Here is a 26,246-nt window from a genome sequence, read left to right as displayed (position 1 = left end):
GAGAGGAGGGGTTAAGGGAGGGTTTCCTAATCCTGAGGCTGCATCTGTGCATGTTGAGGGCAGACCTCATGAGTGAATAAGTTAGTGATAGCATGCAGCTTAACCTAGCTGGCGCACTAGTTGTATAGTGGACCTACAAATTCACTGAGCTCTTTGCAGACCAAAGTTACATTCATTACTCCTTTTCATTACTGTCTCTCTGTATGTTTCTGGCAGCCCAACTTCTTCATGGTGGTGTCAATTTACCATCAATTCTGCTTGTACCGTGCACAGCTGACGTTAGTGCTGGATTGGAAAGCAACAAACCTAACGCGAGGTCATGCTCTGGCTCCACCTATACAACACTGTACCATGTAATGAATAGGGAGAGGGGTGAAATATAAAGACCATCTATCCTAATAATTTTGCAGAAAATGGAAAACCAAACCAGAAGTTTGTTGTATTTGCTCATTTTAAGAGACAAAATTATTAAAAATATTTTTTTATTAAATTAACTTACACATGGTAATAACAGGCGTGTAGTGGTTAGCGCTGTCGCCTCACAGCAAGAAGGTCTGGGTTCGAGCCCCGTGGCCGGCGAGGGCCTTTCTGTGTGGAGTTTGCATGTTCTCCCCGTGTCCGCGTGGGTTTCCTCCGGGTGCTCCGGTTTCCCCCGCAGTCCAAAGACATGCAGGTTAGGTTAACTGGTGGCTCTAAATTGACCGTAGGTGTGAATGTGAGTGTGAATGGTTGTCTGTGTCTATGTGTCAGCCCTGTGATGACCTGGCGACTTGTCCAGGGTGTACCCCGCCTTTCGCCCGTAGTCAGCTGGGATAGGTTCCAGCTTGCCTGCAACCCTGTAAAACAGGATAAAGCAGCTAGAGATAATGAGATGAGATGGTAATAACATTACTAGAGTGGCAGCTACAATTATCGACACCTTTTCAGATTTACCAATAAAAAACAATTTTACAAAGGTGAAACTCAGTTACAACAGTTATTATTGGTTAACTAATCAACCAAAAGACTCCCCTCGCCCTTTGATCTTGTCGTCTGATGACAGCTCATTACCTGAGATGGAATTTTTTTTAGCACGATCAGCAATTTGAGGAAAACCCAGACATTATTATCGCAGGTAAGCATGGTGGAAAGATCATGGACATGTTTTTACTTATCAAATTCACTGATATTTCATGATATCCTTGTCGAAACCTACTTTGTTTCTTACTCTTTCATTTGACAGTCACCATTTTGTATCTAAACACACGTTTGAGAAGTCACGTGAGGTGTTGATAATAGTGATCACTTTCACCAGTGTCCACCATTATCGACACCCTGTGGAATTAAGTGACATTTACAAGTGCTCAATCTTTGTGTAACATTGTTGAAGTAGATGAAGTACTTTAAAAAAAAAAGTGTTGTGATTTATAATAATTTTTTTTCTGATTCATAACAGAATGGAATGTTTATAGAGTGTTTAGAGAATGTTTATATAATCCTATTGCAATAAATAGAATTAGACCAGAATTAAATTCCTAGCATATAAAAAATGACATGCTTGAAATATTCAGATTTTTCTATTCCATTCAGAATTTTTTTTTTTCAGTTTGTTGTAAATATCTACCACATGTTACAATATCAGTAGACATCTTATATTTTGGTTTTAGGAATGACATGGGATCTTTGACCTGGATGTTCATGTGGTTACAATGTCAATTGCCTTTTGACATTTATTGGTAAACTACAAAACTAGAAATTAATACAAACAACAACGAATTATGAACAAAATATGATCTATGAAAATACTGAGAAAGTGGGTAGAAAGTGGAACAAAAAGATTTTCTGACAGATTAAACATTATCAGTTCATTTGTTTTAGAACATTAGAATTACTTCCTCATTTACGTAAGCACCGACATCTATATATTTATATAAAATATATTTTGTACTAAATATGTCTATGGAAAACAAATTTTAAATAAAAACTACATTTTGTTAACTTAATACCACATACCGATTATTTTTTAAAAAATAAATAATCATCTCGATGTCGATAATGATGGAACGGTGTCGATAACTGTGGACAGAGGTGTTGATAATTGTGGAACGGTGTCACGTGATCTGATACGCTAAGTAATAGGGAATCAACTCTTTTTTTCCAGTAGAAGTTTGAGTAATTATTCATGCACAATTTAGATATTGAAAGTCTTTTCTACTTTTGCAACGGCCAAAAGACCGTTAAGGTGTCGATAATTGTAGCTGCTGCTCTAGTTCCCTGGCTAATGCTTGCATCGTTCTGTGCTCCTGTCTGACTGCCTTAACTAATGTTACTGAGGCCCTGTCCACACGGCAATGGATTCAGGTGAATCCAATACAATTGTTTATCGTTTCGGCCTGTCGTCCACACGGCACCGGCGTTTTGGGTGCCCCAAAACGCAATCTTTTGAGAACGGGTTCCAGAGTGGAAAGATTTGGCAACATTGCCGTTGTAAAGTCGTCTGGATGAGTAGAACGGATTTGTTTACGATGACGTCACAACCACATGACTGTCAGTGCTTCACGCCAGGTAGAAGTGTAACGAACTCGATGCGAGTTGTCAACAAATCCTATAACTTGGTTCATGAAACGTGCTTACAAAATATTTTCACTGTGAATATTTATTGTGTAATGGTGCAAAGTGAGTGAGAGAGAGAGAGAAAATAGCCCTTAGGGCAGAGTCAATCCCGCCAGCAAAAATAGGGAAAAAAAGGAGCGATCTCACCTCTTCAGATGTTGGTTTAAGTCCTACAATACATTCCTCAAAAAGGGCATAGAAGAACAAATTAATCCATCGATGTGTAGCATTCAATTTATTCTGGACCATTAAAGACGCCGCCTTCCACGTAGAATCATACGTCATCCTCGCCGCCATATTGGATAGGTCAAAGCGGAGAATAAAGATGCCTCATTCATGTGCTGCGTTGAACTGTACCAACAGGTTTACCGTCCAAACGAGATCACATGGGATTACCTTTCACAGGTGAGACTGGAAAAATACTTTTCATTGTATTTGGTCATTATAATGTAATTTTACGAACAGATTTTTCTGACTTTGTGGCTAATATGAAGTCTCGCGCATAATAGTTTATGCGCATGCGTCCTTACTTCTTCTATTGTTCTGGTGTCTCCGAAGGGACCGTCTTACAGCGCCCCTAGAGGTGTGGCATGTGTATTGCATCGTTTTCAGCAAGCGTTGCGTTGCCATATGGACCTGATATTTTACTGATCGTTGCCCATTTGGACGCGATATTTTTTTAAATAACATCTCGTTGCCGTTGTCGTGTGGATGTAGCCTGAAACTACTTCAGAGTGTAAATCAGTATTTGCTGCCAAACAGAGATGGCAACCGAACGACTCTTTTTCGGATGAATCACCCATACGAATGACCTGAACTCATCAGTGATTCATTCGTTTGACACTTGCATGCCAACAGTGATGTCACATGCTCAAGGCTCTAGATTGCTCCAGTTGTTCGCAAATGAGTCGACTCTTTGTCCGGCTCTTTCAAGTGAACGCTGGGAGCTGACTCGCATAACTGAAGAGCCATACATATCCTTTTGCTTAAAAATCACCAGTGGGTTCATTTTATGATTATCTAATTCCTTTAACCACACAGAATCCAACTATCAGTTGAATCGTATAAACATCTGAGTTGTTTGGTACAACATAACGATTTATAACCAGTTTCGTAAGAATAGTAAGATGTGTGTGACTCTTTCTGTTTGTGACTTCTGCACTATGAGTGCTGGATTGCACTGTTTATAATGATGGATGTGGTGTAGTGTTCAAAAATCGCCACAATATTTTTAATGACAAGTTCAGAAACAACAGGTGCAATAATACTGATGCAGGCATACTTACTGTAATTTGTCATTACAAAAAAATGTAATTGCTGGTTTTATGTAGGCCTATGATAATATTTTATTAATCAGAAGGTAGAATAAATTTATTAAATAGTTTAAGTTATCGGGGCGGCACAGTGGTGTAGTGGTTAGCGCTGTCGCCTCGCAGCAAGAAGGTCCAGGTTCGAGCCCCGTAGCCGGCGAGGGCCTTTCTGTGCGGAGTTTGCATGTTCTGCCCGTGTCCGTGTGGGTTTCCTCCGGGTGCTCCGGTTTCCCCCACAGTCCAAAGACATACAGGTTAGGTTAACTGGTGGCTCTAAATTGACCGTAGGTGTGAATGTGAGTGTGAATGGTTGTCTGTGTCTATGTGTCAGCCCTGTGATGACCTGGCGACTTGTCCAGGGTGTACCCCGCCTTTCGCCCGTAGTCAGCTGGGATAGGCTCCAGCTTGCCTGCGACCCTGTAGAACAGGATAAAGCGGCTAGAGATAATGAGATGAGAATGAGTTTAAGTTATCGGTCATACCCACTGATTTCTAAGTAAAATGGCTCATAGCCCATTCCCTGCTGTACAGACGAGTGAAGCCATCTGGCCGCCATGTTACCATGCGCATCGCGTATATTTGGTTTATGTGTCAAACTGTCGTATCCGATCAAATTTTCCCCAAGAAAAGTATTTCCTGACTTACCCCCTTTTCATTACCTCCTTTTATTTTCTCAACTCTACCCACATTCCTTGCATATCTTTATAGTGCTCCTCTTCATTCCCCCCCACCCCTGTTCAGTCTCTGGTAATTTTTTGTACAGCTCTTTTACTACTATAATTATTTTAGAGTGGAGTAGAGTCTTTTGGCTGGGTAGGAATTGTACTATTCCAAGTTAAGCAGCTCCCATTTTCAGTTGACTGTCATTTCAGGTCTCTGTGGGTTGTCTAATGCCCTGTGATTATATACCATGGGATGGTCCTCCATATGTTTGTCCAACCGTGCTTTAAATACATTAACATTTGGCGCTGTAACAACTGTCTCAGGCAGGTTGTTCCACCAACAGACCACTCTTTTGCTGAAGAAATACAGTTGTTTGTTGCTCTTGACAGTGTTCTTTTTCAGTTGTAGACTATGCTGTCTTGTCTTGGTGTTTGTCTTCATTCCTGTTATGCATGCCTTTGTATCGTATTTTTCATGTACATATTTGTAGGTGTTTATCACATCGCCTCGTAGTCTGCAGTACACTAATGTAGGTAGCTTAAGAGCTTTCAGACTGTCCTCATATAGAAGATCCCTCAGTCCAGGTACTCGTTTTGTGGCACGTCTCTGAACACTCAATCTGTTCCGCCAATTTCCACGTGTAGGGTGACCATATTGGGGCACCGTACTCAAGATGTGGGCATATCAGTGACTTGTACAGGACAGAGAAGACATCTTTATCCACATATTCAAATGATCTCCACATAAGTCCTGCAATCTGGTTGGCTTTTGAGACTATAGCTGCTATATGGTTCTCTTTTTTTTTTTTTTACCGAGATTATTTCAGGGGTTTTTTTTAAATACAATGTATATTTCTTCTTCCTTTCTATTTACGACAGTTGTTGAAACAGGATTATTTTCTCATGTTATTTGCCATTTTCACTTCATTCTCACAGTCATGTCTTAACAGTATTTATTGGTCACATAATTCACACCACACATGAATCGATCCTGATAGAGTTCAATAACTTCTAGATTATTCCTCGGTGCTCACACTAATCTCTCACATCTCATTTTCTTTACTACACATTGGCTTTTTATACTATTGAATTGTTTTATTGATCTTATTTTTGTTTGATATAGTTATAAATAGATATCGCCTGATGTTGTTTAGGTTTTCTTGAAATGTATGTCAAAAAATGTTAATGTTTTGGAAATATTAATTTGTATGGGAATATGTTCTAATAAATGGAGTATTGGAAGAATTTATTGTTTTGTTATGCAGTAAATTGTAATTAATTTAGGACTTGTTTAATTTTATTATTATTAAATGATTGATTGAGTTATACATAATCAGTATCAATCTGTTTCCAAACAGCTAATTTGCAAGATCTACATGTAACTCTCTGTTCCATCCACTATTTGTATGATTAGTTTTATTTCAGTTTTCATTCTGTGCAATAGAATGTTTTTTTTATTGCTGATCTGCAACAATATATGAGGGTTCACATGACTCCGGGCAACAGGAAATTACTTTATTTTTGTGGACCCTGACCTACATGCTGTCTCCATCTCTGTGGAAACCAGAATTGTTCTGTCATTTTGTAATGTAGGCTATACTTTGTTTTATTTTCTGTTATGCATGTATTGTCTATGCATTTTCTATTTGGTCGAATAAATAATAATAATAATAATAATAATCTGCAGTAAACTTCCTGAATGTGGCCATGATAATATGGTATTGAATACTGTACATTATGATCAAAACACAAACACCCCCACAAAAAACAACCATTCACACACTGACATACATGCACACACACACACACACGTGTATAAATAACAGAGGTGGACGACGATAACAAAGTATATTTACTTGAGTACTGTACTTAAGTACACTTTTTGAGTATCTACTTTACTTGAGTATTATTTTTTGGGAAACTTATGACTTTAACTTCACTACATTTGAAAGGCAAATATCGTACTTTTCACTCCACTACATTTCTGTCAAGGACCTCATTACTCGTTACTATGAAACAGCTTAGAAAGTGGATGTTTTTTCTTTTCTTTTTTTCTAAAACTTGATTGTTTTTTTTTCCCAGGTGACACTGAGACAGGCTATCAGTGATCACTAGGGTCACGTCACATCCATAGACTGTATAAAATCAAGTTCAATGATTTCTCAGCAGCATTATTTGAACACGATCAGTTGATGACAGAATGGAAGGAGGCAGTTCTTTTGGGGAATGCACACACCCATTGGTCATACCTAGAACCCATGTTCCAGTTTTCTGAAAGGATTAAAGACTCGTTTCATTTTAAATGTTTGCTTTGTTTGCCGAAAACGGAGCACATCACAGCCTCCAAAAACTCGCCATCCAACCTGCAAAAGCATCTCGAGGTATATAAATGTTTTGTTCCAAGAGAAAGCTTGCAATGAAGTTATCTGTGCTTTTAGAGCTAGCGATAACGTTGCAATAGCTATCCAGTCCGATTAGTCAAATGACTTTCTATGGATTTGCTCACCAAGTTGCCGTAGCCTTGTCCACAGCTAACGTTAACACATAGCTAGTTAACTTGGACACTGTTAGTTAGCATGTAAAAATGGAGTTACGCTAACATGAATAACATTAATTTATCTGAAGTCCTTTTAGAAATATGTTTTAGCATAATCTTGCCAAATAAACAGAATGTAGAAATCTTTCTTTTCTCGTAGCACTAGCTACCCAATATGATTTCAAGTTTGAAAAGAGTTTGCTAGCATGTCAGGTGGAGCTTCACTGACTAGCTAGCTTAACATTAAAGTGCATATCCTGGACCAAATTCTTTTTTTTTTTATATATATATATGAAAGTATGTCCCTTTATGCAATCATCCAGAAGGGTAATTTTGCACAAGGCCATCTGTCTACAGCAGAAAAAAATAAAATAACAAAACGCATCTGGAAAAATCCCAAGGGAGTCTGGAGCCAGATTCATGACGCCACCTGCGGAAGTGCCAGCAGGCTGCGAGAGCTTTCCATGGTTTCAGTGCACAGCCTGTGTAGACCAAGTTTAGCAGCTAGCAATTTTGCATTGAAATATGGAATTGTCACCTGAACGCAATGTTACTTCACCTTTGGATGAAGAATGTAATGTTGCTACACCCTCCTATGATACATCTGTTAACCGTTTTAATAATTACGTGATAACGTTGAAGAAATTTGCAGAAAACCACCAGGTCATTTTTTCATAAACAAGCCAACACTGACGTAGGATTCAGACGGAGGCGTCCTGCACGTGACATCACGAAAATCAATGTTTGCCGGGAAATCCAAATGCCAAGTTTTCCAGAGGCGGACCAATTCGCTTCAAATGGCTTGATTTCAACTAAATTTTTCTGGTATTGCGCAAGGTAAAACAATTGCACAAAATGCAAAATGTGACAGATATTTGACCAAAGTTTAATATAAAATTGGAGAATTACATTGATCTTGCTCCTGAATTTACCCATGATATGCACTTTAAACCACCAGGATGGCACTGTGTTCATTTTGTGAATTCACATTTCTGTCTTTGGTAACGGCATTAGGTTTTGTAAGCGCTGTGGCAATAATACAACAATGCGTTGACAGAACATGCACTTTTAATCTCATCTCATTATCCCTAGCCGCTTTATCCTGTTCTACAGGGTCACAGGCAAGCCGGAGCCTATCCCAGCTGACTACGGGCGAAAGGCGGGGTACACCCTGGACAAGTCACCAGGTCATCACAGGGCTGACACATACTGTAGACACAGACAACCATTCACACTCACATTCACACCTACGGTCAATTTAGAGTCACCAGTTAACCTAACCTGCATGTCTTTGGACTGTCGGGGAAACTGGAGCACCCGGAGGAAACCCACGCGGACACAGGGAGAACATGCAAACTCCACACAGAAAGGCCCTCGCCGGCCACGGGGCTCGAACCCGGACCTTCTTGCTGTGAGGCGACAGCGCTAACCGCTACACCACCATGCCACCTACTTTTAATACTGAAGTATTTTTAAAAGCAAGTACAACCCCGATTCCAAAAAAGTTGGGACAAAGTACAAATTGTAAATAAAAATGGAATGCAATGATGTGGAAGTTTCAAAATTCCATATTTTATTCAGAATAGAACATAGATGACATGTCAAATGTTTAAACTGAGAAAATGCATCATTTAAAGAGAAAAAATAGGTGATTTTAAATTTCATGACAACAACACATCTCAAAAAAGTTGGGACAAGGCCATGTTTACCACTGTGAGACATCCCCTTTTCTCTTTACAACAGTCTGTAAACGTCTGGGGACTGAGGAGACAAGTTGCTCAAGTTTAGGGATAGGAATGTTAACCCATTCTTGTCTAATGTAGGATTCTAGTTGCTCAACTTTCTTGGGTCTTTTTTGTCGTATCTTCCGTTTTATGATGCGCCAAATGTTTTCTATGGGTGAAAGATCTGGACTGCAGGCTGGCCAGTTCAGTACCCAGACCCTTCTTCTACGCAGCCATGATGCTGTAATTGATGCAGTATGTGGTTTGGAATTGTCATGTTGGAAAATGCAAGGTCTTCCCTGAAAGAGACGTTGTCTGGATGGGAGCATATGTTGCTCTAGAACCTGGATATACCTTTCAGCATTGATGGTGTCTTTCCAGATGTGTAAGCTGCCCATGCCACACGCACTAATGCAACCCCATACCATCAGAGATGCAGGCTTCTGAACTGAGCGCCGATAACAACTTGGGTCGTCCTTCTCCTCTTTAGTCCGAATGACACGGCGTCCCTGATTTCTATAAAGAACTTCAAATTCTGATTCGTCTGACCACAGAACAGTTTTCCACTTTGCCACAGTCCATTTTAAATGAGCCTTGGCCCACAGAAGACGTCTGCGCTTCTGGATCATGTTTAGATACGGCTTCTTCTTTGAACTATAGAGTTTTAGCTGGCAACGGCGGATGGCACGGTGAATTGTGTTCACAGATAATGTTCTCTGGAAATATTCCTGAGCCCATTTTGTGATTTCCAATACAGACACATGCCTGTATGTGATGCAGTGCCGTCTAAGGGCCCGAAGATCATGGGCACCCGGTATGGTTTTCTGGCCTTGACCCTTACGCACAGAGATTCTTCCAGATTCTCTGAATCTTTTGATGATATTATGCACTGTAGATGATGATATGTTCAAACTTTGCAATTTTACACTGTCGAACTCCTTTCTGATATTGCTCCACTATTTGTCGGTGCAGAATTAGGGGGATTGGTGATCCTCTTCCCATCTTTACTTCTGAGAGCCGCTGCCACTCCAAGATGCTCTTTTTATACCCAGTCATGTTAATGACCTATTGCCAATTGACCTAATGAGTTGCAATTTGGTCCTCCAGCTGTTCCTTTTTTGTACCTTTAACTTTTCCAGCCTCTTGTTGCCCCTGTCCCAACTTTTTTGAGATGCGTTGCTGTCATGAAATTTCAAATGAGCCAATATTTGGCATGAAATTTCAAAATGTCTCACTTTCGACATTTGATATGTTGTCTATGTTCTATTGTGAATACAATATCAGTTTTTGAGATTTGTAAATTATTGCATTCCATTTTTATTTACAATTTATACTTTGTCCCAACTTTTTTGGAATCGGGGTTGTACTTCAGTACTTTAAATTTGACTGGACAACTTTCACTTGTATCGGAGTAACATTTGACCAGCGGGATCTGTACTTTGACTTAAGTAATGAAGTTGGGTACTTTGTCCACCTCTGATAAATAACATGTCCAGTTTGTGTTTTTTCTTCAATAATTAGATGAATAACATGTCCAGTTTTGTGTAGCTTCCTTGGCAGAGATATCACCGTACCGATCCGATGTGCGTGGTAATATGGCGGCCAGATGACTTCACTCTGGCGAGTCAATGAGCTATCCAGATTTTTAACGTACAGTTCAGTGGTCATACTTCGGTTAGAATTTGAAATAAAAAAATATGGCTATTATGATTGGCTGTTGGACTTGCTGCGACTCCACTGGTGGGCGGGGAAACATGTATGGTGTCGTTTGAGAACGCGGAAGTGAGCTTGCATCCAGTAGGCGGTGTATTTCAAGTTGTATGTCGATACATAAAGTCATGGTTTAAAAAAATAAATACATTTTTGTGTATTGTTTTGCATCGACGTTTTTGAGTACATCACCGGGACATACTTTATTCCGTACGGGCGTCATTCAGCGCAAATTTTTTTTTTAAATAAATAAATAAAATACACATACTGCCCTCTGGTGGCAAACGGTTCATACTGCAATTATTCAAACTTAAATGTTGGACTCCTCGAACCAATTCAGATGCAGAAATTCATTCAAATACAGGTGCTGGTCATATAATTAGAATATCATGAAAAAGTTGATTTATTTCAGTAATTCCATTCAAAAAGTGAAACTTGTATATTATATTCATTCATTACACACAGACTGATATATTTCAAGTGTTTATTTCTTTTAATTTTGATGATTATAACTGACAACTAATGAAAACCCCAAATTCAGTATCTCAGAAAATTAGAATATTGTGAAAAGGTTCAATATTGAAGACACCTGGTGCCACACTCTAATCAGCTAATTAACTCAAAACACCTGCAAAGGCCTTTAAACTGGTCTCTCAGTCGAGTTCTGTAGGCGACACAATCATGGGGAAGACTGCTGACTTGACAGTTGTCCAAAAGACGACCATTGGCACCTTGCACAAGGAGGGCAAGACACAAAAGGTCATTGCTAAAGAGGCTGGCTGTTCACAGAGCTCTGTGTCCAAGCACATTAATGGAGAGGCGAAGGGAAGGAAAAGATGTGGTAGGAAAAAAGTGTACAAGCAACAGGGATAACCGCACCCTGGAGAGGATTGTGAAACAAAACCCATTCAAAAATGTGGGGGAGATTCACAAAGAGTGGACTGCAGCTGGAGTCAGTGCTTCAAGAACCACCACTCACAGACGTATGCAAGACATGGGTTTCAGCTGTCGCATTCCTTGTGTCAAGCCACTCTTGAACAAGAGACAGCGTCAGAAGCGTCTCGCCTGGGCTAAAGACAAAAAGGACTGGACTGCTGCCGAGTGGTCCAAAGTTATGTTCTCTGATGAAAGTAAATTTTGCATTTCCTTTGGAAATCAAGGTCCCAGAGGCTGGAGGAAGAGAGGAGAGGCACAGAATCCACGTTGCTTGAGGTCCAGTGTAAAGTTTCCACAGTCAGTGATGGTTTGGGGTGCCATGTCATCTGCTGGTGTTGGTCCACTGTGTTTTCTGAGGTCCAAGGTCAACGCAGCCATCTACCAGGAAGTTTTAGAGCACTTCATGCCAGAGCAGTTTTTAAGGATTTTCCACTAGGAGACCAACTGGTCTGGGCAATACAATCACAGGCCCCAGAGTCCATGCGGCTGCACCGCTGCGGCATATTCTGTGGTGCAAATTGCCGCATTACGAATCCTCGTTTCAGCCAGCATAATATCAACATAGTTAATGCAGTGCCAAGTTTTCTTTGTTAAATGTATACTTACATGGTACTTGGTTAATTAATTGCAACTGATTGAACCAAATGATAAGACATAACTTGGCTTAAAATTTGGTCTCCCAGTGAAGCTGGTTTGGCATTGACTAGGAGACCAAATCTGGCCACTGGGAGACCATTTGGTCTCCCAGTGGCCAGATTTGGTCTCCTAGTCAGTACCATTTGGTCTCCCAGTAACTATGTTAAAAAATGCTCTGCTTCATGCTTCCTGCTGCTGACCAACTTTATGGAGATGCAGACTTCATTTTCAAATAGGACTTGGCACCTGCATACAGTGCCAAAACTATCAGTACCTGGTTTAAGGACCATGGTATCCCTGTTCTTAATTGGCCAGCAAACTCGCCTGACCTTAACCCCATAGAAAATCTATGGGGTATTGTGAAGAGGAAGATGTGATACGCCAGACCCAACAATTCAGAAGAGCTGAAGGCTACTATCAGAGCAACCTGGGCTCTCATAACACCTGAGCAGTGCCACAGACTGATCGACTCCATGCCACGCTGCATTGCTGCAGTAATTCAGGCAAAAGGAGCCCCAACTAAGTATTGAGTGCTGTACATGCTCATACTTTTCATGTTCATACTTTTCAGTTGGTCAACATTTCTAAAAATCCTTTTTCTGTATTGGTCTTAAGTAATATTCTAATTTTCTGAGATACTGAATTTGGGATTTTCATTAGTTGTCAGTTATAATCATCAAAATTAAAAGAAATAAACATTTGAAATCTATCAGTCTGTGTGTAATGAATGAATATAATATACAAGTTTTACTTCTTGAATGGAATTACTGAAATAAACTTTTTCATGATATTCTAATTATATGATCAGCACCTGTATAAAGGAAGTAATTTGTTTTCTGTCCGAAACTATTTGCGATGCAAATTAACACTGGTTAATAATTTGTTATACCAGGTCGTTTTCAACATTTCTACTAGAATTTCTTTTGTGCATCACTTAATTAACTGCATTATAACATATATATTTATTGTAATTAATATACAAATTGGCTGGACATGTCGATGGAAACGATTATAAACATATGAAATGTAATAAACAACATAAACGAAATGTGCCTTCAAGTGGAAAACGGGAAATTCCTTTTCATATTTTGTTTAAAAAAAATTCCAATGGTTGCCACTAGATGGCACAACTGCCTGATATTTTATTTCGTGTGATTACTGGAGCAGTTTTGTCTAACAGCTCGGTTGTCCCATTGTGATCAAAATCTTTCTCGCCAGTTTATATCTTCCATTAGAATCTTGGCAAATAACTTAACTAGCCTATATTTAGTCTAAATATAATAGCAGTGGTTACGAAGAGAACTGCTGCTCCTCCACATCGAAAGGAATCAGTTGAGGTGGTTTGGGCACCTTGTTAGGATGCCCCCTGGATGCCTCCCCAGGGAGGTTTTCTGGGCATGCCCCACTGGGAGGAGACCCTGGGGCAGACCCAGGACACACTGGAGAGATTACATCTCTCAGCTGGCCTAGGAACGCCTCGGTATTCCCCCGGAAGAGCTGGCCGGGGAGAGGTAAGGCTGGGCTGCTCTGCTTAGGCTGCTACCCCCATGACCCGGATCACCAGTAGAAGATGGATGGATGGTTACTAGTAGAATTTACAGGCTACATTTCCATACAACGAGTATGATGCAGGGTGGCACAGTAGTGTAGTGGTTAGCGCGGTCGCCTCACAGCAAGAAGGTCCGGGTTCGAGCCCCGTGGCCGGCGAGGGCCTTTCTGTGTGGAGTTTGCATGTTCTCCCTGTGTCCGCATGGGTTTCCTCCAGGTGCTCTGGTTTCCCCCACAGTCCAAAGACATGCAGGTTAGGTTAACTGGTGACTCTAAATTGACCGTAGGTGTGAATGTGAGTGTGAATGGTTGTCTGTGTCTATGTGTCAGCCCTGTGATGACCTGGCGACTTGTCCAGGGTGTACCCTGCCTTTCGCCCGTAGTCAGCTGGGATAGGCTCCAGCTTGCCTGCGACCCTGTAGAACAGGATAAAGCGGCTAGAGATAATGAGAATGGGGATGAGATGAGTATGATGCAAAGTTAAAAGTGAACCATTCAATACTTTGGTATTACCATTCTGGTAAGAAACAGACAACAGTTCAATTTAAACAATAGTTTATTTGTATGTTAAATTGATTAAGACAAAACCCAGAATATATGCTGAATACCTGTACTCCTAAACATTTTAGAAAAATAAAAAGGCTTCCCTGTTAATTTTACAGATTAACCCTATGCTTTAACATTAAGCATTTCATATTTCGATAGATCATCATGCATTTTGCTCCCTGCATTTCTTTTTTTAAGTCATACACACACATCCAGCCACTTGGTCACAGCTGCCACAGTTCAGGCTACAGAGACACGAGCTCTGCTTTAAGACACGATGCACACCACAGTGATTCTCAAGCGCTAGAAAAATCAAGCAGGTTTAGAAGATAATGAAAGCTAGGGCTGTAAGTCTATACAGGACCATGCAAATATGGAGTGCGAAGACCTGCCAGCCTTCAGATGCAGGAACAGATACTGCTTTCAGCTTCAACTCTATAAATACCATGTGTTCACGTGATGATGGTTGATCCTCCACATCACTCCTCGGTGCTGTGGATTCGAACAGAGTTTCCACCAAGTGGTCTCTACAGAACTCAAGCGATATCTTTGGTTTGAAGGTAAATTAGCAAACAGGTTTTACAGCTGCATTTAGAAAGGGCTGAGACATTTGACCCCGACTGATTAACGTCCCTCAAAACTGGTAAGAAAGAAGAGACTTGGCGTGGCTGAAGTGTAATTTGTAAAATTACAAAATAAGGGGGAAAACTCGAACGCATGTTCAAAGCACAATACAAATGATAATTAAACAAAATTCCTTGGCACAAGAGACAAAACACTGACCACCTGCAAAGTTGTATAGAATTAATTTAGAAAACATTCCACATTTCCAAACAAAAAGATGGCCTTGGCAGCTAATTTCATGCCTAAAACATTTTACGATAAAGGATAAAATGCCTACCCATCTAAACACAGCCAAAATAAAATCCTGATTTGTACAATGAAGGCAACAAGTCATTCTAACACTATAAAGGGCAAGATTTCAATACTGCTGCACTAATACAGTAGAGAGGTTCAAATTTAGGACTTTTTTTTTAAGCAGTTCAGAGTTGCAGTTAGTGCATTAGTGGCTTTTAACAAACAATACCTGCAGATAAACTCAGCATTTCAAAGGCGTTTAAAACTTTCCTTTTTATCAAAACTGTGACCTTTTCATTTGCAGACCATCTTGGACATCAAATAAGAAGTCATTACTTCTTTGTGGTGTTCAGGAAGCTGTATTAGCACAAAGAAGCAGCTCTCCACAGAACAGTGGTTCTTTACTGGATGACTCAAGTGAAGTGTGATGAAGCTGCAACACGGGAGTCTTTATGCCTTAACTTTTGCAACACGGGAGTCCTTATGCCTCTTCTTCACCCTGAATTAGACCCGATATGTATATAATTTATCTGTCTCGTGCAATCAAAAATAAATCACTAAATTAGCAAAGCAAAAAAACGTTAATCAGCTATTAGGATGGCGTCTTTCAAAGATGTTAAGGCGGAAACTGGGAGACAGGCAGTAACTGATACTCTCCTCCACTTCCTGAACACGACGCTGGAAGCGACAGCGGTCTCGGGCGTATTCTTCCCACGGGCCGCGCCGCTCCTCGTCACTGCTGGCGTAGAATTCCTCCACCTCCTCTATGAACGTTACCTGTGCCAAACAGTGACAAGGCTGAAAATTTGTATCATTCTATGACAAACACATCAAACTGAAAATCATAACCAGCTTATTGTTTTATCATACATTCATATCAGCCACTATGCCAAAATACCAAGTCTTAATAAAAAGCCTGACAAGTACAGTTCTCATTCGTTCCAAAAGAACAAAATGTACAAGAGTTAAAAGGTAAATGTTTTTCCAGAGGCGGCACGGTGGTGTAGTGGTTAGCGCTGTCGCCTCACAGCAAGAAGGTCCGGGTTCGAGCCCCGTGGCCGGCGAGGGCCTTTCTGTGCGGAGTTTGCATGTTCTCCCCGTGTCCGCGTGGGTTTCCTCCGGGTGCTCCGGTTTACCCCACAGTCCAAAGACATGCAGGTTAGGTTAACTGGTGACTCTAAATTGACCGTGAGTGTGAATGGTTGTCTGTGTGTCAGCCCTGTGATAATCTGGCGACTTGTCCAGGGTGTACCCCGCCTTTCGCCCGTAGTCAGCTGGGATAGGCTCCAGCTTGCCTGTGACCCTGTAGAACAGGATAAAGCAGCTAGAGATGATGAGATGAGATGTTTTTCCAGAGGGCTGTGCTTTCTGCCCATTTTTTTTTTTTTAATCTAAGAGTTAATGAACAGATATTCTGTTAACTGGTAGAAGAACAAAAAAGGCAACGCATCAAACGCTTTACGGAGTTTCAGCTCAATATTTCAGCCCATAGTCATGCTGGAACAGAACTGGTGGGGTTTTGTAAAATGTAACTTGGGGTGAGAAGCCAATAAGAGAACAAGTTTTGATACGGATAACAAAAACCAAACTAGTTTTAGAGGTGTTCAACATTAGATGTAACTAAATGCATGGTTATAAATGCAAGGTTTGATGATGTGTGTCCCGAGATGATTTTCTACTCACTACCGTTGTAAAGAAGGATTATAAGAGTTACGACATCCTTCCTGGCAGCTCGAACCAATGAGACCACTTTCCGCTGATCTCTCTTATCAACAAGACGTTTCCACTCACAGAACTGTGACTCACTGTTTTTGGTTTTTAAAACACCATGTTGTGTAAACTCCAGAGACTGTTGTGAGAGAAAACCCTAGGGGATCAGCAGTTTCTGAAATACTCAAACCAGTCCATCTGGTCCATATGAAATACCAAACTATCTGGCACCAACACCCATGTTACAATCAAAAAAAAAAAAAATCACAGAGTATGCTCTTTCTTCATTCTGATGTTTGATGAAAGCTCTCGGCATGCATCTACATGACTTTTTTTGTGCACTGTGCTGCCCCAATTTTAAGGACTCGAGCACTGATGACTGACTCGTGCATTAACTGCATTCAGACTCGTAAACTGGAGATGAGGACTGGGTTTTTCTTTTTTTTGTAACATGCCATAAGATTTTATATATATATATATATATATATATATATATATATATATATATATATATATATATATATTTTTTTTTTTTTAAAGATTTTTTTGGGGCTTTTTTTTTCACCTTTATTGGATAGGACAGTGTAGAGACAGGAAATGAGCGGGAGAGAGAGAGATGGGGAGGGATCGAGAAATGACCTCAGGTCGGAATCGAACCTGGGTCCCCGGATTTATGGTATGGTGCCTTATCCACGATGCCCCCCATTTATATCTATATTAAAAGTTAATACTAAATTTCATGCAAAAGAATGCACATTCACCTGTTCATACATCATGTTCAGGAAGAAACTAACGTTAACGGCGCTAAAATACCTGGAGAGAACGCCCCTAGGATTGCTGTGTTCCACATGTAGAACAACTATCGAGGAGACGACGGGGATAACCTTGAACTTCAGTCGTCATTTGGCAAGACTCCAATGAACGCTATGTTCATTGCTCTGGTGATAGAGCTTGCTTGCTGACCGATGGACTAGCTAGTGTTAACCCTCTCGTGTTATTTGCCCTGTTGATAGTGGGCGGGGCTTGCTGAGCGACAAACAAGCTTTTTATCTGTAGCCTATTAACGAAAATGGGGCAGTCGAGCAGTAACGTTAGTCCAACACAGTAGCAGAGATGGTTTCACATAAAGGCAGCAACAGCCACCATCAAATGGTGCGGTTGGAGTCTTGTTCTCGGACTCGACTGGAAATTTTCTTTAAATGACTTGGACATGACTCGGACTTGAACATTGGGGACTCGAGACTGGACTTGGAACGACTCAACGACAACACCGCTGGTACAGGTGTATATTATATATGCATATTACTGCTTTCAGCAAAGTTTAATCACAGTATCTATTGCACATTCATTTCAAAAGACTTGACAACCAAAGATTTTGTATCCCACTCATGTTTTTAGAAATCAGACAGGATCTGACATCTCTCTCACCCACCACTATTCACTGTTGCCAAGTAACATTTTACGTTCCTCTATAACGACCTGAAATTAAATCAAAAGGAGAAGGTGTGGAGATGATGGTGGATGGATGGTCCATTGCAATGGCTAGAAGAGCGCATACTTCTACAGTTACAGCCAGTGTCCATGACTAGCGTGGTGTCAAAGATTGAAAAATGGGCCAGAGTGATAATGAGTAATGGGTAGAGTACTCGCCCGTGCCTCTCTGGAGAGCGTAAAATGGAAGTCTTGCATCAGAAGATTGGGGGGGGAAATAATGGTCTGCTTGCACCACCTTACATCATTTCCACAGCTGAGCCTTAATGGTGATGAACTAAATCTAGGCTATGACTACTGATGCGAAGGCCAGTAACCAAATATGGGCTGTCTAAACCGCCATTACAGATTTTTAAATGCATGTCTGTGTTGGGTAAAACGACTGTGCTTATCAACTCACACAAACTTGTTAAACATTACAATAGGAACACTTTCAACGTATTGCGTTGTACAGAACCAGACTAGGTGTATATCGATAACATGTTGAACTGAAGGAAACCTACAGGATTAAAAGCCAAATGCAGTTCAGTGAAATTTAAGTTTATATCTACATAGACATTTTATATTCATTGGGTTACCTAATTAAGGAGCTGTAAAATATGGCTCACATCACTTTCTTATCTTCCAAAGACATTATCTGCTCTGCATCATCACTGTAAATGTAACATTTACTCAAAGTACTCTGCACAACCCTTGTAACAAATCCCTAAAATCACATGTAATGAAACCAGTGACAAACTGACCACAATACACCCTGTGTTATGCAACACAGTATGAGAGTTTCTTGGCCTGCAAAGTAATTGATCAAAATTGCAGATAACCTCACACCAACCTTTTTCAGCCTGACGACTCCAGCACTTCCGACAGAGGCTGCCTCAGAGAATCCGCTATCCATCCTTTCCTCCGCCTCGTCCTTCCTATAGAGCAGAGCCTCAACTGGTGTCTCTTTCTTACATCGCTGCCTGGCTGGCTGGCGAGTCCTGATTGACGCCTGAAAGTTCAGAGGACTGTAGGGATCTGATGAGCAACTGAAGGAGTTCCAAAGTCTCAGGCTCTCAGCTTCGTCCATCGATGAACAGGCCTCCTCGCTGGACTCAATGTCTTTCTGGGTTTCTCCCAGAGGAGAAGGAGGGGACAATGGCGAGGAACACAAAACGGAACTGGGCTCTACTGGAGATCCCGCAGGGGACCAGTTAGCTGTAGATGCGCCAAGTTTCCGGGATGTCCAAATAGGGGCTGTGAAGTTGCGAGGGTTATAGGGGTCTTTGTTTTGGCACATGGAATTCCACAATCTCTCATTCTCCGAGTCGAGTTCATCAGATTCTGATTCGTCCTCATCCTCTTCATCATCACTATCCTCTAGGTCCTCAGAGTCAGAATAGTTGATGTCGCTGTCAAAGCCGTCGTCGTCATCATCGCTATCCTGAACACTGCTGTCTTCCACATCTGACTCGTCGCTGCAGGGGCCGCCCATGATGTACGCGATCGCCTTATTCTGACAACAAGGGGCGGACTGAACTGGCAAAGCCTCGTGTACAATAGCAGGCTCAGTGTTTTGCGCCTTCTCCTCCTCCTCCTTGTTCTCAACCCTTTCACAATGACTAGTCCCTGCAGATTTGTCCTCCTCTCCTCCATGCCCATGATTACCAGCCTGAGCAGCAGCACCATTGTCAAGGTCTAACAATTCACAAACAGCCTTCATATTACACTGTCTCGCACCGGCGCTTTCTTCCTCCAAGCTAGAGTAGCCATTGTCCTGATCCGGGGTCAGAACTGCCACCTCGCTGCAGGCGGCAGCAGCTCTGGTACCGACTTGATGCTCTACAACGCCGTGTTCATGAGCTGACGGAAGGCAGTCCGAGTTTGAGAGGAATTCCAGCCTGGCTGTGTGAAGGCTTGTATGGTCAGCTGACTCTCTGAAGCGTGAAGGTCCAGCACATTCGCTGCATGCCTTGTTGCTGGGTCCTAACGGTTCTACCAGCTTATCAACTGCAAGAGCTGACCTCTGGCAACCTGGTTCACAATGACCGCTACTGTGGTGCTCTTCACAATGCGGGGACTTTGTTTCAGTATGAGCAGAGGCTCTAGTTTGGTACAAAGCAGGCAGCGTGTTTTGAAGGTCGTCAGATCTCCAAAGTCCCTGCCACCCCCGGGTGTTCATGGCTCTCAGGTACCAAATACCCAACTTGGGCTGCATGGGCTCAGTGTGCTTTCCTTCTTTTGGTGCCAGAACCTGGCTGAGAAACCTTCTCGTCGACTTCAGATACCTGGATTCCTCTGGGGCTGTTTGTTGAGCCTTCACATTCGGATTCATCGAGTCCTGAATCCCTAATTCCCTCAGAGAGTCTGCGGTCAACCAGCTCAGAGTTTCTGCCTCGCCGGAAGTGAGAAACCCGCCATTTTCACGCTGACAGTGAACATAAGCTACACGCAGATGAGTGGAGCTCTGCTCAGAAGGCACGAAGTTATCAAGACCGGTCATTAACTGATGTCCAAAATCAACGTTGGATTTTCCTGCCACGCTGGACCAAGGCAGATATTTCTGAAGAAGCGACCATGCAGGCCTCGACACTGCTGATAGCATGCTAATCCAGGAGCTAGCCGAGTTATCGGTCCCCACCTCAATGCTAGCAGTAGTGGTGGGCCCTGAAACCCCCTTCGAGAAGTGTTCCTCTGAGCTCATACTTGTATACATTTTATATATATATATATATATATATATATATATATATATATACTCACTAAATATTAAATAGGGTTATGAAATTTGAAGTGCAAAAATCTACCAGAGCACAACAACTCGTGTTACTGGTAACTCCTTAGCTAGTAAAAGTTTTTTTTTTTAAACAAGCCTACTTTAATACTTAGAAGAAGTGTAAATTAAGACTTTTAGATGTTTAGTTGACTAAAATATCTGTGGTTGGAGTAAGTTAGCCAAAACATTAGCGTTAGCTAGCGAGTGAGTGAATGAGAATCCTTACAATTTCATCATGTGCTGCTAAATATTAGCTACTGAAGAACTAACAAAGTGTCGCAGTTCAGAATACTGTCCGTATTTAATATTGTCAAAACCCCGAAGTGTCCATAGTGTTTAAACGGCAATAGCATGTTGCCGGTTAGCTCTCCATACGAACCAGCAGTGAAGGCAGTCGGCGCCCATATTGTCCCCGGCACTCGCCATGTTCATATTCACAGCAGCTGTATACTGAGACATCAGTAGATTCGTACCCTTAGTGAGGACAGGAGAGAAAAGACAGGACGATGGCATGAAGACGACGGAGTTGACACGTTCCACACTTCCCAAATCGTAGGTCGATATACAAGCCATTTTGAAGTCGATAGTGAAACTAAATCTCTTCGAAGGTCCTCCACTTCCGAGAAGAGTGCTGAACACGAAGATACCAGCCAATTAATAAGCCTTTCTTTTCCACTCGATGAACTGTCTAGTGCTAGAAAAAGCAACCAGCCAGCAAAAATATGCTTTGAAACGGTCCTTATTTGCCGATAGATTCAGCCGTGGTTTCTCTCGTCCCTCCTTTTTCCTTCCCTTCTTCAAGGCTAGTGGAAAAAAAGCCCAATGCAAACAAGGGGAGATTTCATCAGAAAGGCTAAGGGAGTGTCAATAAACTCCGTACTAGTGAAGGCAAAGTTAGGGATCGTCGTAGAAATTCAGTCGCACGTGGTTACGCAACAAGCCCCCCCCCCCAAAGTTACGATGGGAGCCCTTTCAATTATACACACTACCGTTCAAAAGTTTGGGGTCACTTTGAAATGTCCTTATTTTTGAAAGAAAAGCACTGTTCTTTTCAATGAAGATCACTTTAAACTAATCAGAAATACACTCTATACATTGCTAATGTGGTAAATGACTATTCTAGCTGCAAATGTCTGGTTTTTGGTGCAATATAGACCCTTTTCAGTCACGTGACCTTCGTAAACGCAACCGCCATTTTGGACATGTAGTGGACTTCGGCTCGAATCAGTTTGAATGCGAGGAAGGCGACAAATGAAAAACATAAAAGAAAAAGGAGCGAGATGCAGAAAACACCTTCACTATCCAGCGACATAGGGCATTTACAGGGCGAGCAGAGGGAGAGGTATTTGCAAAAATTGAGGTTAGCAGGCTTAGAGAACGACGTTTACCTGCTTCCACCAGGATTGTTCACTGACATACGGAAGTACACGAAGCCCTCGTCTTTACCTGACTTCGGCCCACATGATCTGTATACCTATGTCGTTAAAAACCCATCGCCATGCCATACACATACACGCCAACGTCCGAGGTTCCGGAGCGCGCTCCGGCTTGCTCCAGGAGTGCTCCATCCGAGGTTCCGGAGCGCGCTCCGGCTTGCTCCAGGAGTGCTCCGGCCGAGGTTCCGGAGCGCGCTCCGGCTTGCTCGCCTTCAAATTAAGCAGCGCGCTCCGGCTTGCTCTGGAGGCACGTGCTGCTTAATTTGATGGGGAGCAAGCCGGAGCGCGCTCCGGAACCTCGGCCGGAACACTCCGGGAGCAAGCCGGAGCGCGCTGCTTAATTTGAGGGCGAGCAAGCCGGAGCGCGCTGCTTAATTCTTGGACGTTGGCTCCGGCAGCTATTTACACTGGATCCGGTGTAAATAGCTGCCGGATCATAATTACAGTAAACTAGTAAATACAGTAAAGGAAAAACTTGAGACTGAAAGGTTTTAACAGTCATCCAAATGACTGAACGTAAACATTGCTACAGTAACATACCAGCTATGATGTTGTTGACATTAGCTAGTCAACAATAGCTACTACAGAAGAACAAAGAGGTTACAATGGGTTATTTTAACCTATTTGGTTACACACTCGCCGCCACAGAATGTTAACAGCAATGTAATGCCTTTTCTGGCTAATTTTATTCGTCTTACCTCCAACAAAGTGGTCACTACACAAGCGTTGGTATGCCGAGGGCTGCCAATCTGTTAATGGCTGCTATCCATCTTCTCCGTCGGGATCTGATAAAATGATAACCCTTGCCTTGTTTGTTGATGGTTACTACATTCAGGTGCACAACAATATAGTGGCATGATGGAAGTCTTGCTGAAAATAAACACTTTCTTTGCTGCCGTTCCTCAATGTTGGCTGTGGTAAACTACTGGTAGTACATGTCCAAAATGGCGGCCGCGTTTGTCGTGACGTCACGTGAAAAGGGTCCATAGAGGCCCTTCTAGGTCGTCTTCTTGACGACCTAGAAGGCTTGATAATCGGAGGTGTAAACATCACAAACATTAGGTATGCTGATGACACGGTTTTAATTGCGACATCAGAAGAAAAGCTACAGAGGCTAGTGGATTGTCTAGTAAAAGAAAGTACAGAATATGGCTTGGCTATAAATACAGATAAAACCGAATGCATGGTCCTTTCCAGACAACAACCCAAGAATTGTAAAATCACTGTGAATGGAGTACAACTCAAACAAGTACAGCAGTTTAAATACTTCGGCTCAATCATTACAGACGACGCGAAACCTACAAAGGAAATCAAGTCTAGGATAGCACAGGCAAAACAGGCCTTTTCTTCAATGAAGAGTGTTCTTTGCAACATGAAAATCTCGATTAACACCCGTCTACGAGTTCTTCAGTGCTACATCTGGCCCATTCTGTTGTATGGTGCCGAGTCTTGGACGTTGCGCAAGGCAGACCTGAGTCGAATAGAAGCAGTTGAGATGTGGTTCCTGCATAGAATGCTCAAAATTCCTTGGATTGCGAGGAAATCCAATGTTGAAGTTCTTCAAGAAGCAGAATAGCAACGAAAACTGCTTGCAATAATTCGGGGCAGACAAATAAAATTCCTTGGGCATATCATCCGAAAAGGAAAACTAGAACACCTGGCACTCTCTGGAAAAGTCCCTGGAAAAAGATCACCAGGAAAACAACGGCTGACGTTGATGGACCAAATCAAGCAGTGGTCCCAAAAATCGACCCAAGAATTGTTCCACTTGTTCTACACTAGGCAATTGGTCGCCGATGTCTTTTGATATGGCACCCAATAAAAAAAAAATAGAGGCCCATTTCCAGCAACTATCACTCCAGTGTTCTAATAGTACAATGTGTTTGCTCATTGCCTCAGAAGGCTAATGGATGATTAGAAAACCCTTGTACAATCATGTTAGCACAGCTGAAAACAGTTTAGCTCTTTAGAGAAGCTATAAAACTGACCTTCCTTTGAGCAGATTGAGTTTCTGGAGCATCACATTTGTGGGGTCGATTAAATGCTCAAAATGGCCAGAAAACTGTCTTGACTATATTTTCTATTCATTTTACAACTTATGGTGGTAAATAAAAGTGTGACTTTTCATGGAAAACACAAAATTGTCTGGGTGACCCCAAACTTTTGAACAGTAGTGTAATTTGGGCTTTTTCCGTCACGATACAGGGTAATTTGGGCTTTTCTGCATGCGCAAAGTGCTGTTTTCCCAGTGCTGTGTTTAAACCTGCTGCTGTTTTTTTAGCTACAAAGTTATGAATAAATAAAGAAATCTCATCTCATCTCATCATCTCTAGCCGCTTTATCCTTCTACAGGGCATACGTCAACCTACATGGATTGTCCAGAAATCATACGGATTTTAGCTCATTTCAAGGGCGTACGGGGGTATCAACAAAGTCTTACGGATTTTCAGTATTTTCTGACCTAAATTTATTTTGTGTATCTTACTCGAACATCGTCAGCTGATCGTCGCAAAAACATACAAAAGCTCGATTTATAGACAAAGCACAGTGTGTATGCAGGGGCAGATAACCCAGACTATGTGAAACCGGATGTTTATTCCTCAAGCCTCGTGCAGTATCGCGACTGCGAGATTTCGCTCGTTCTGGTCATGCGCCAAACGGTCATTGTTCGAACGATTTTCTCATTGTGAAGAGCGACATTGTTTACACCTGAGAGATTTTGAATAGTGCCAGTGATTATAATCAAGATCATATGTAAACATGACTGACTGTGGACAAAAATGGTGAAGTTTGAGTGCTTTCTCTGGCTATATGAAAAGTTGACTGTGGGCAAAAATGGTCTCTGTGAAAAGTATCCCATTGAAATGGGAGCAGCCTACACTTTGACTGACAGTGCACAGACAGTGGAGTTTGAGTGTTTTCCCTGAGTCTGTAAAAAGTATTTTCCTTTGGAGTGGGAGCAGCCTACCCTACGTATGAACAATAGGATAGCAGTAAATGTGTATTGTACAAATGTACATCAAAATAAAAGTTTGGTGCGATTCGAAGGCTATAAGGATTTTATGTTGATTTTATGGATTTCTTCCTCTGATACTACAGGTGGACGCCCAAAGGGGTTGACATGTATGACAGGGTCGCAGGCAAGCTGGAGCCTATCCCAGCTGACTACGGGCGAAAGGCGGGGTACACCCTGGACAAGTCGCCAGGTCATCACAGGTCTGACACATATGCCGCTTTTCCACTACAAACGCGGCTGAGTTGGGCTGAGCCGTGCCGTGCTGAGTTGGGCTGAGTGGAGCTGAGTGGGGCTGTTGGAGTTGCATTTCGACTCCAACCGCGCTGAACCGTGCTGGCTGGAAGTGGGTGGACACATTGGGTGGAGTTAGCGAAAGTGGGTGGAAGTCACGTGATGTCGTTAAGCGGCGCAAACAGTGACATCAGTGATCTTTTAAGCGGTACTCTCACGACCCGGATAGTAAACAATAAACATGGAGGACATGGAGTCGTTAGTGTTGCTGGTCTTGGTTCTGTGGCTTGTTGTCACCGACAACGCCAACAGATACTGGCAAGAGCGTATAGATGAGACGAGGCGCATAAGGCTTCAGAAATTCTCGTAATTCTTCTTCTTCCGGGTTTACGGTGTTTACAGATCCCAGCGTGCTCGCGGGGCGTGTGTGGGCATGTGAGGACACTCCTCCTCACCAATCAGTGCACAGGGGAGTGTCTGCTCACGCCCCCAGCCTCACTCAGCTCGGTTTGGCTCGCTTCAGCCCCACTCCAAAACCGTGCGAGTTTT

The 26,246-nt window shown here is 42.1% G+C and overlaps 1 protein-coding gene across 1 annotated transcript; it reads right to left on the bottom strand.

The window, feature by feature from the left end:
• Window positions 1–14,192: 14,192 nt before the first annotated feature.
• On the bottom strand, window positions 14,193–21,875 carry LOC132874677 (protein phosphatase 1 regulatory subunit 15B). The gene is made up of 2 exons (XM_060911037.1): window positions 19,092–21,875; window positions 14,193–15,835 (listed from the first exon to the last, which is right to left on the bottom strand). The coding sequence occupies exons 1-2, from the start codon at window positions 20,952–20,954 to the stop codon at window positions 15,644–15,646; spliced, it is 2,055 nt and encodes a 684-aa protein (XP_060767020.1). The 5' UTR covers window positions 20,955–21,875; the 3' UTR covers window positions 14,193–15,643.
• Between the last annotated feature and the right edge of the window lie 4,371 nt (window positions 21,876–26,246).

Source organism: Neoarius graeffei, chromosome 26, assembly GCF_027579695.1.
Source record: "Neoarius graeffei isolate fNeoGra1 chromosome 26, fNeoGra1.pri, whole genome shotgun sequence".
Classification (NCBI taxonomy): domain Eukaryota; kingdom Metazoa; phylum Chordata; class Actinopteri; order Siluriformes; family Ariidae; genus Neoarius; species Neoarius graeffei.
This window is presented reverse-complemented; position numbering and strand designations above follow the sequence as displayed.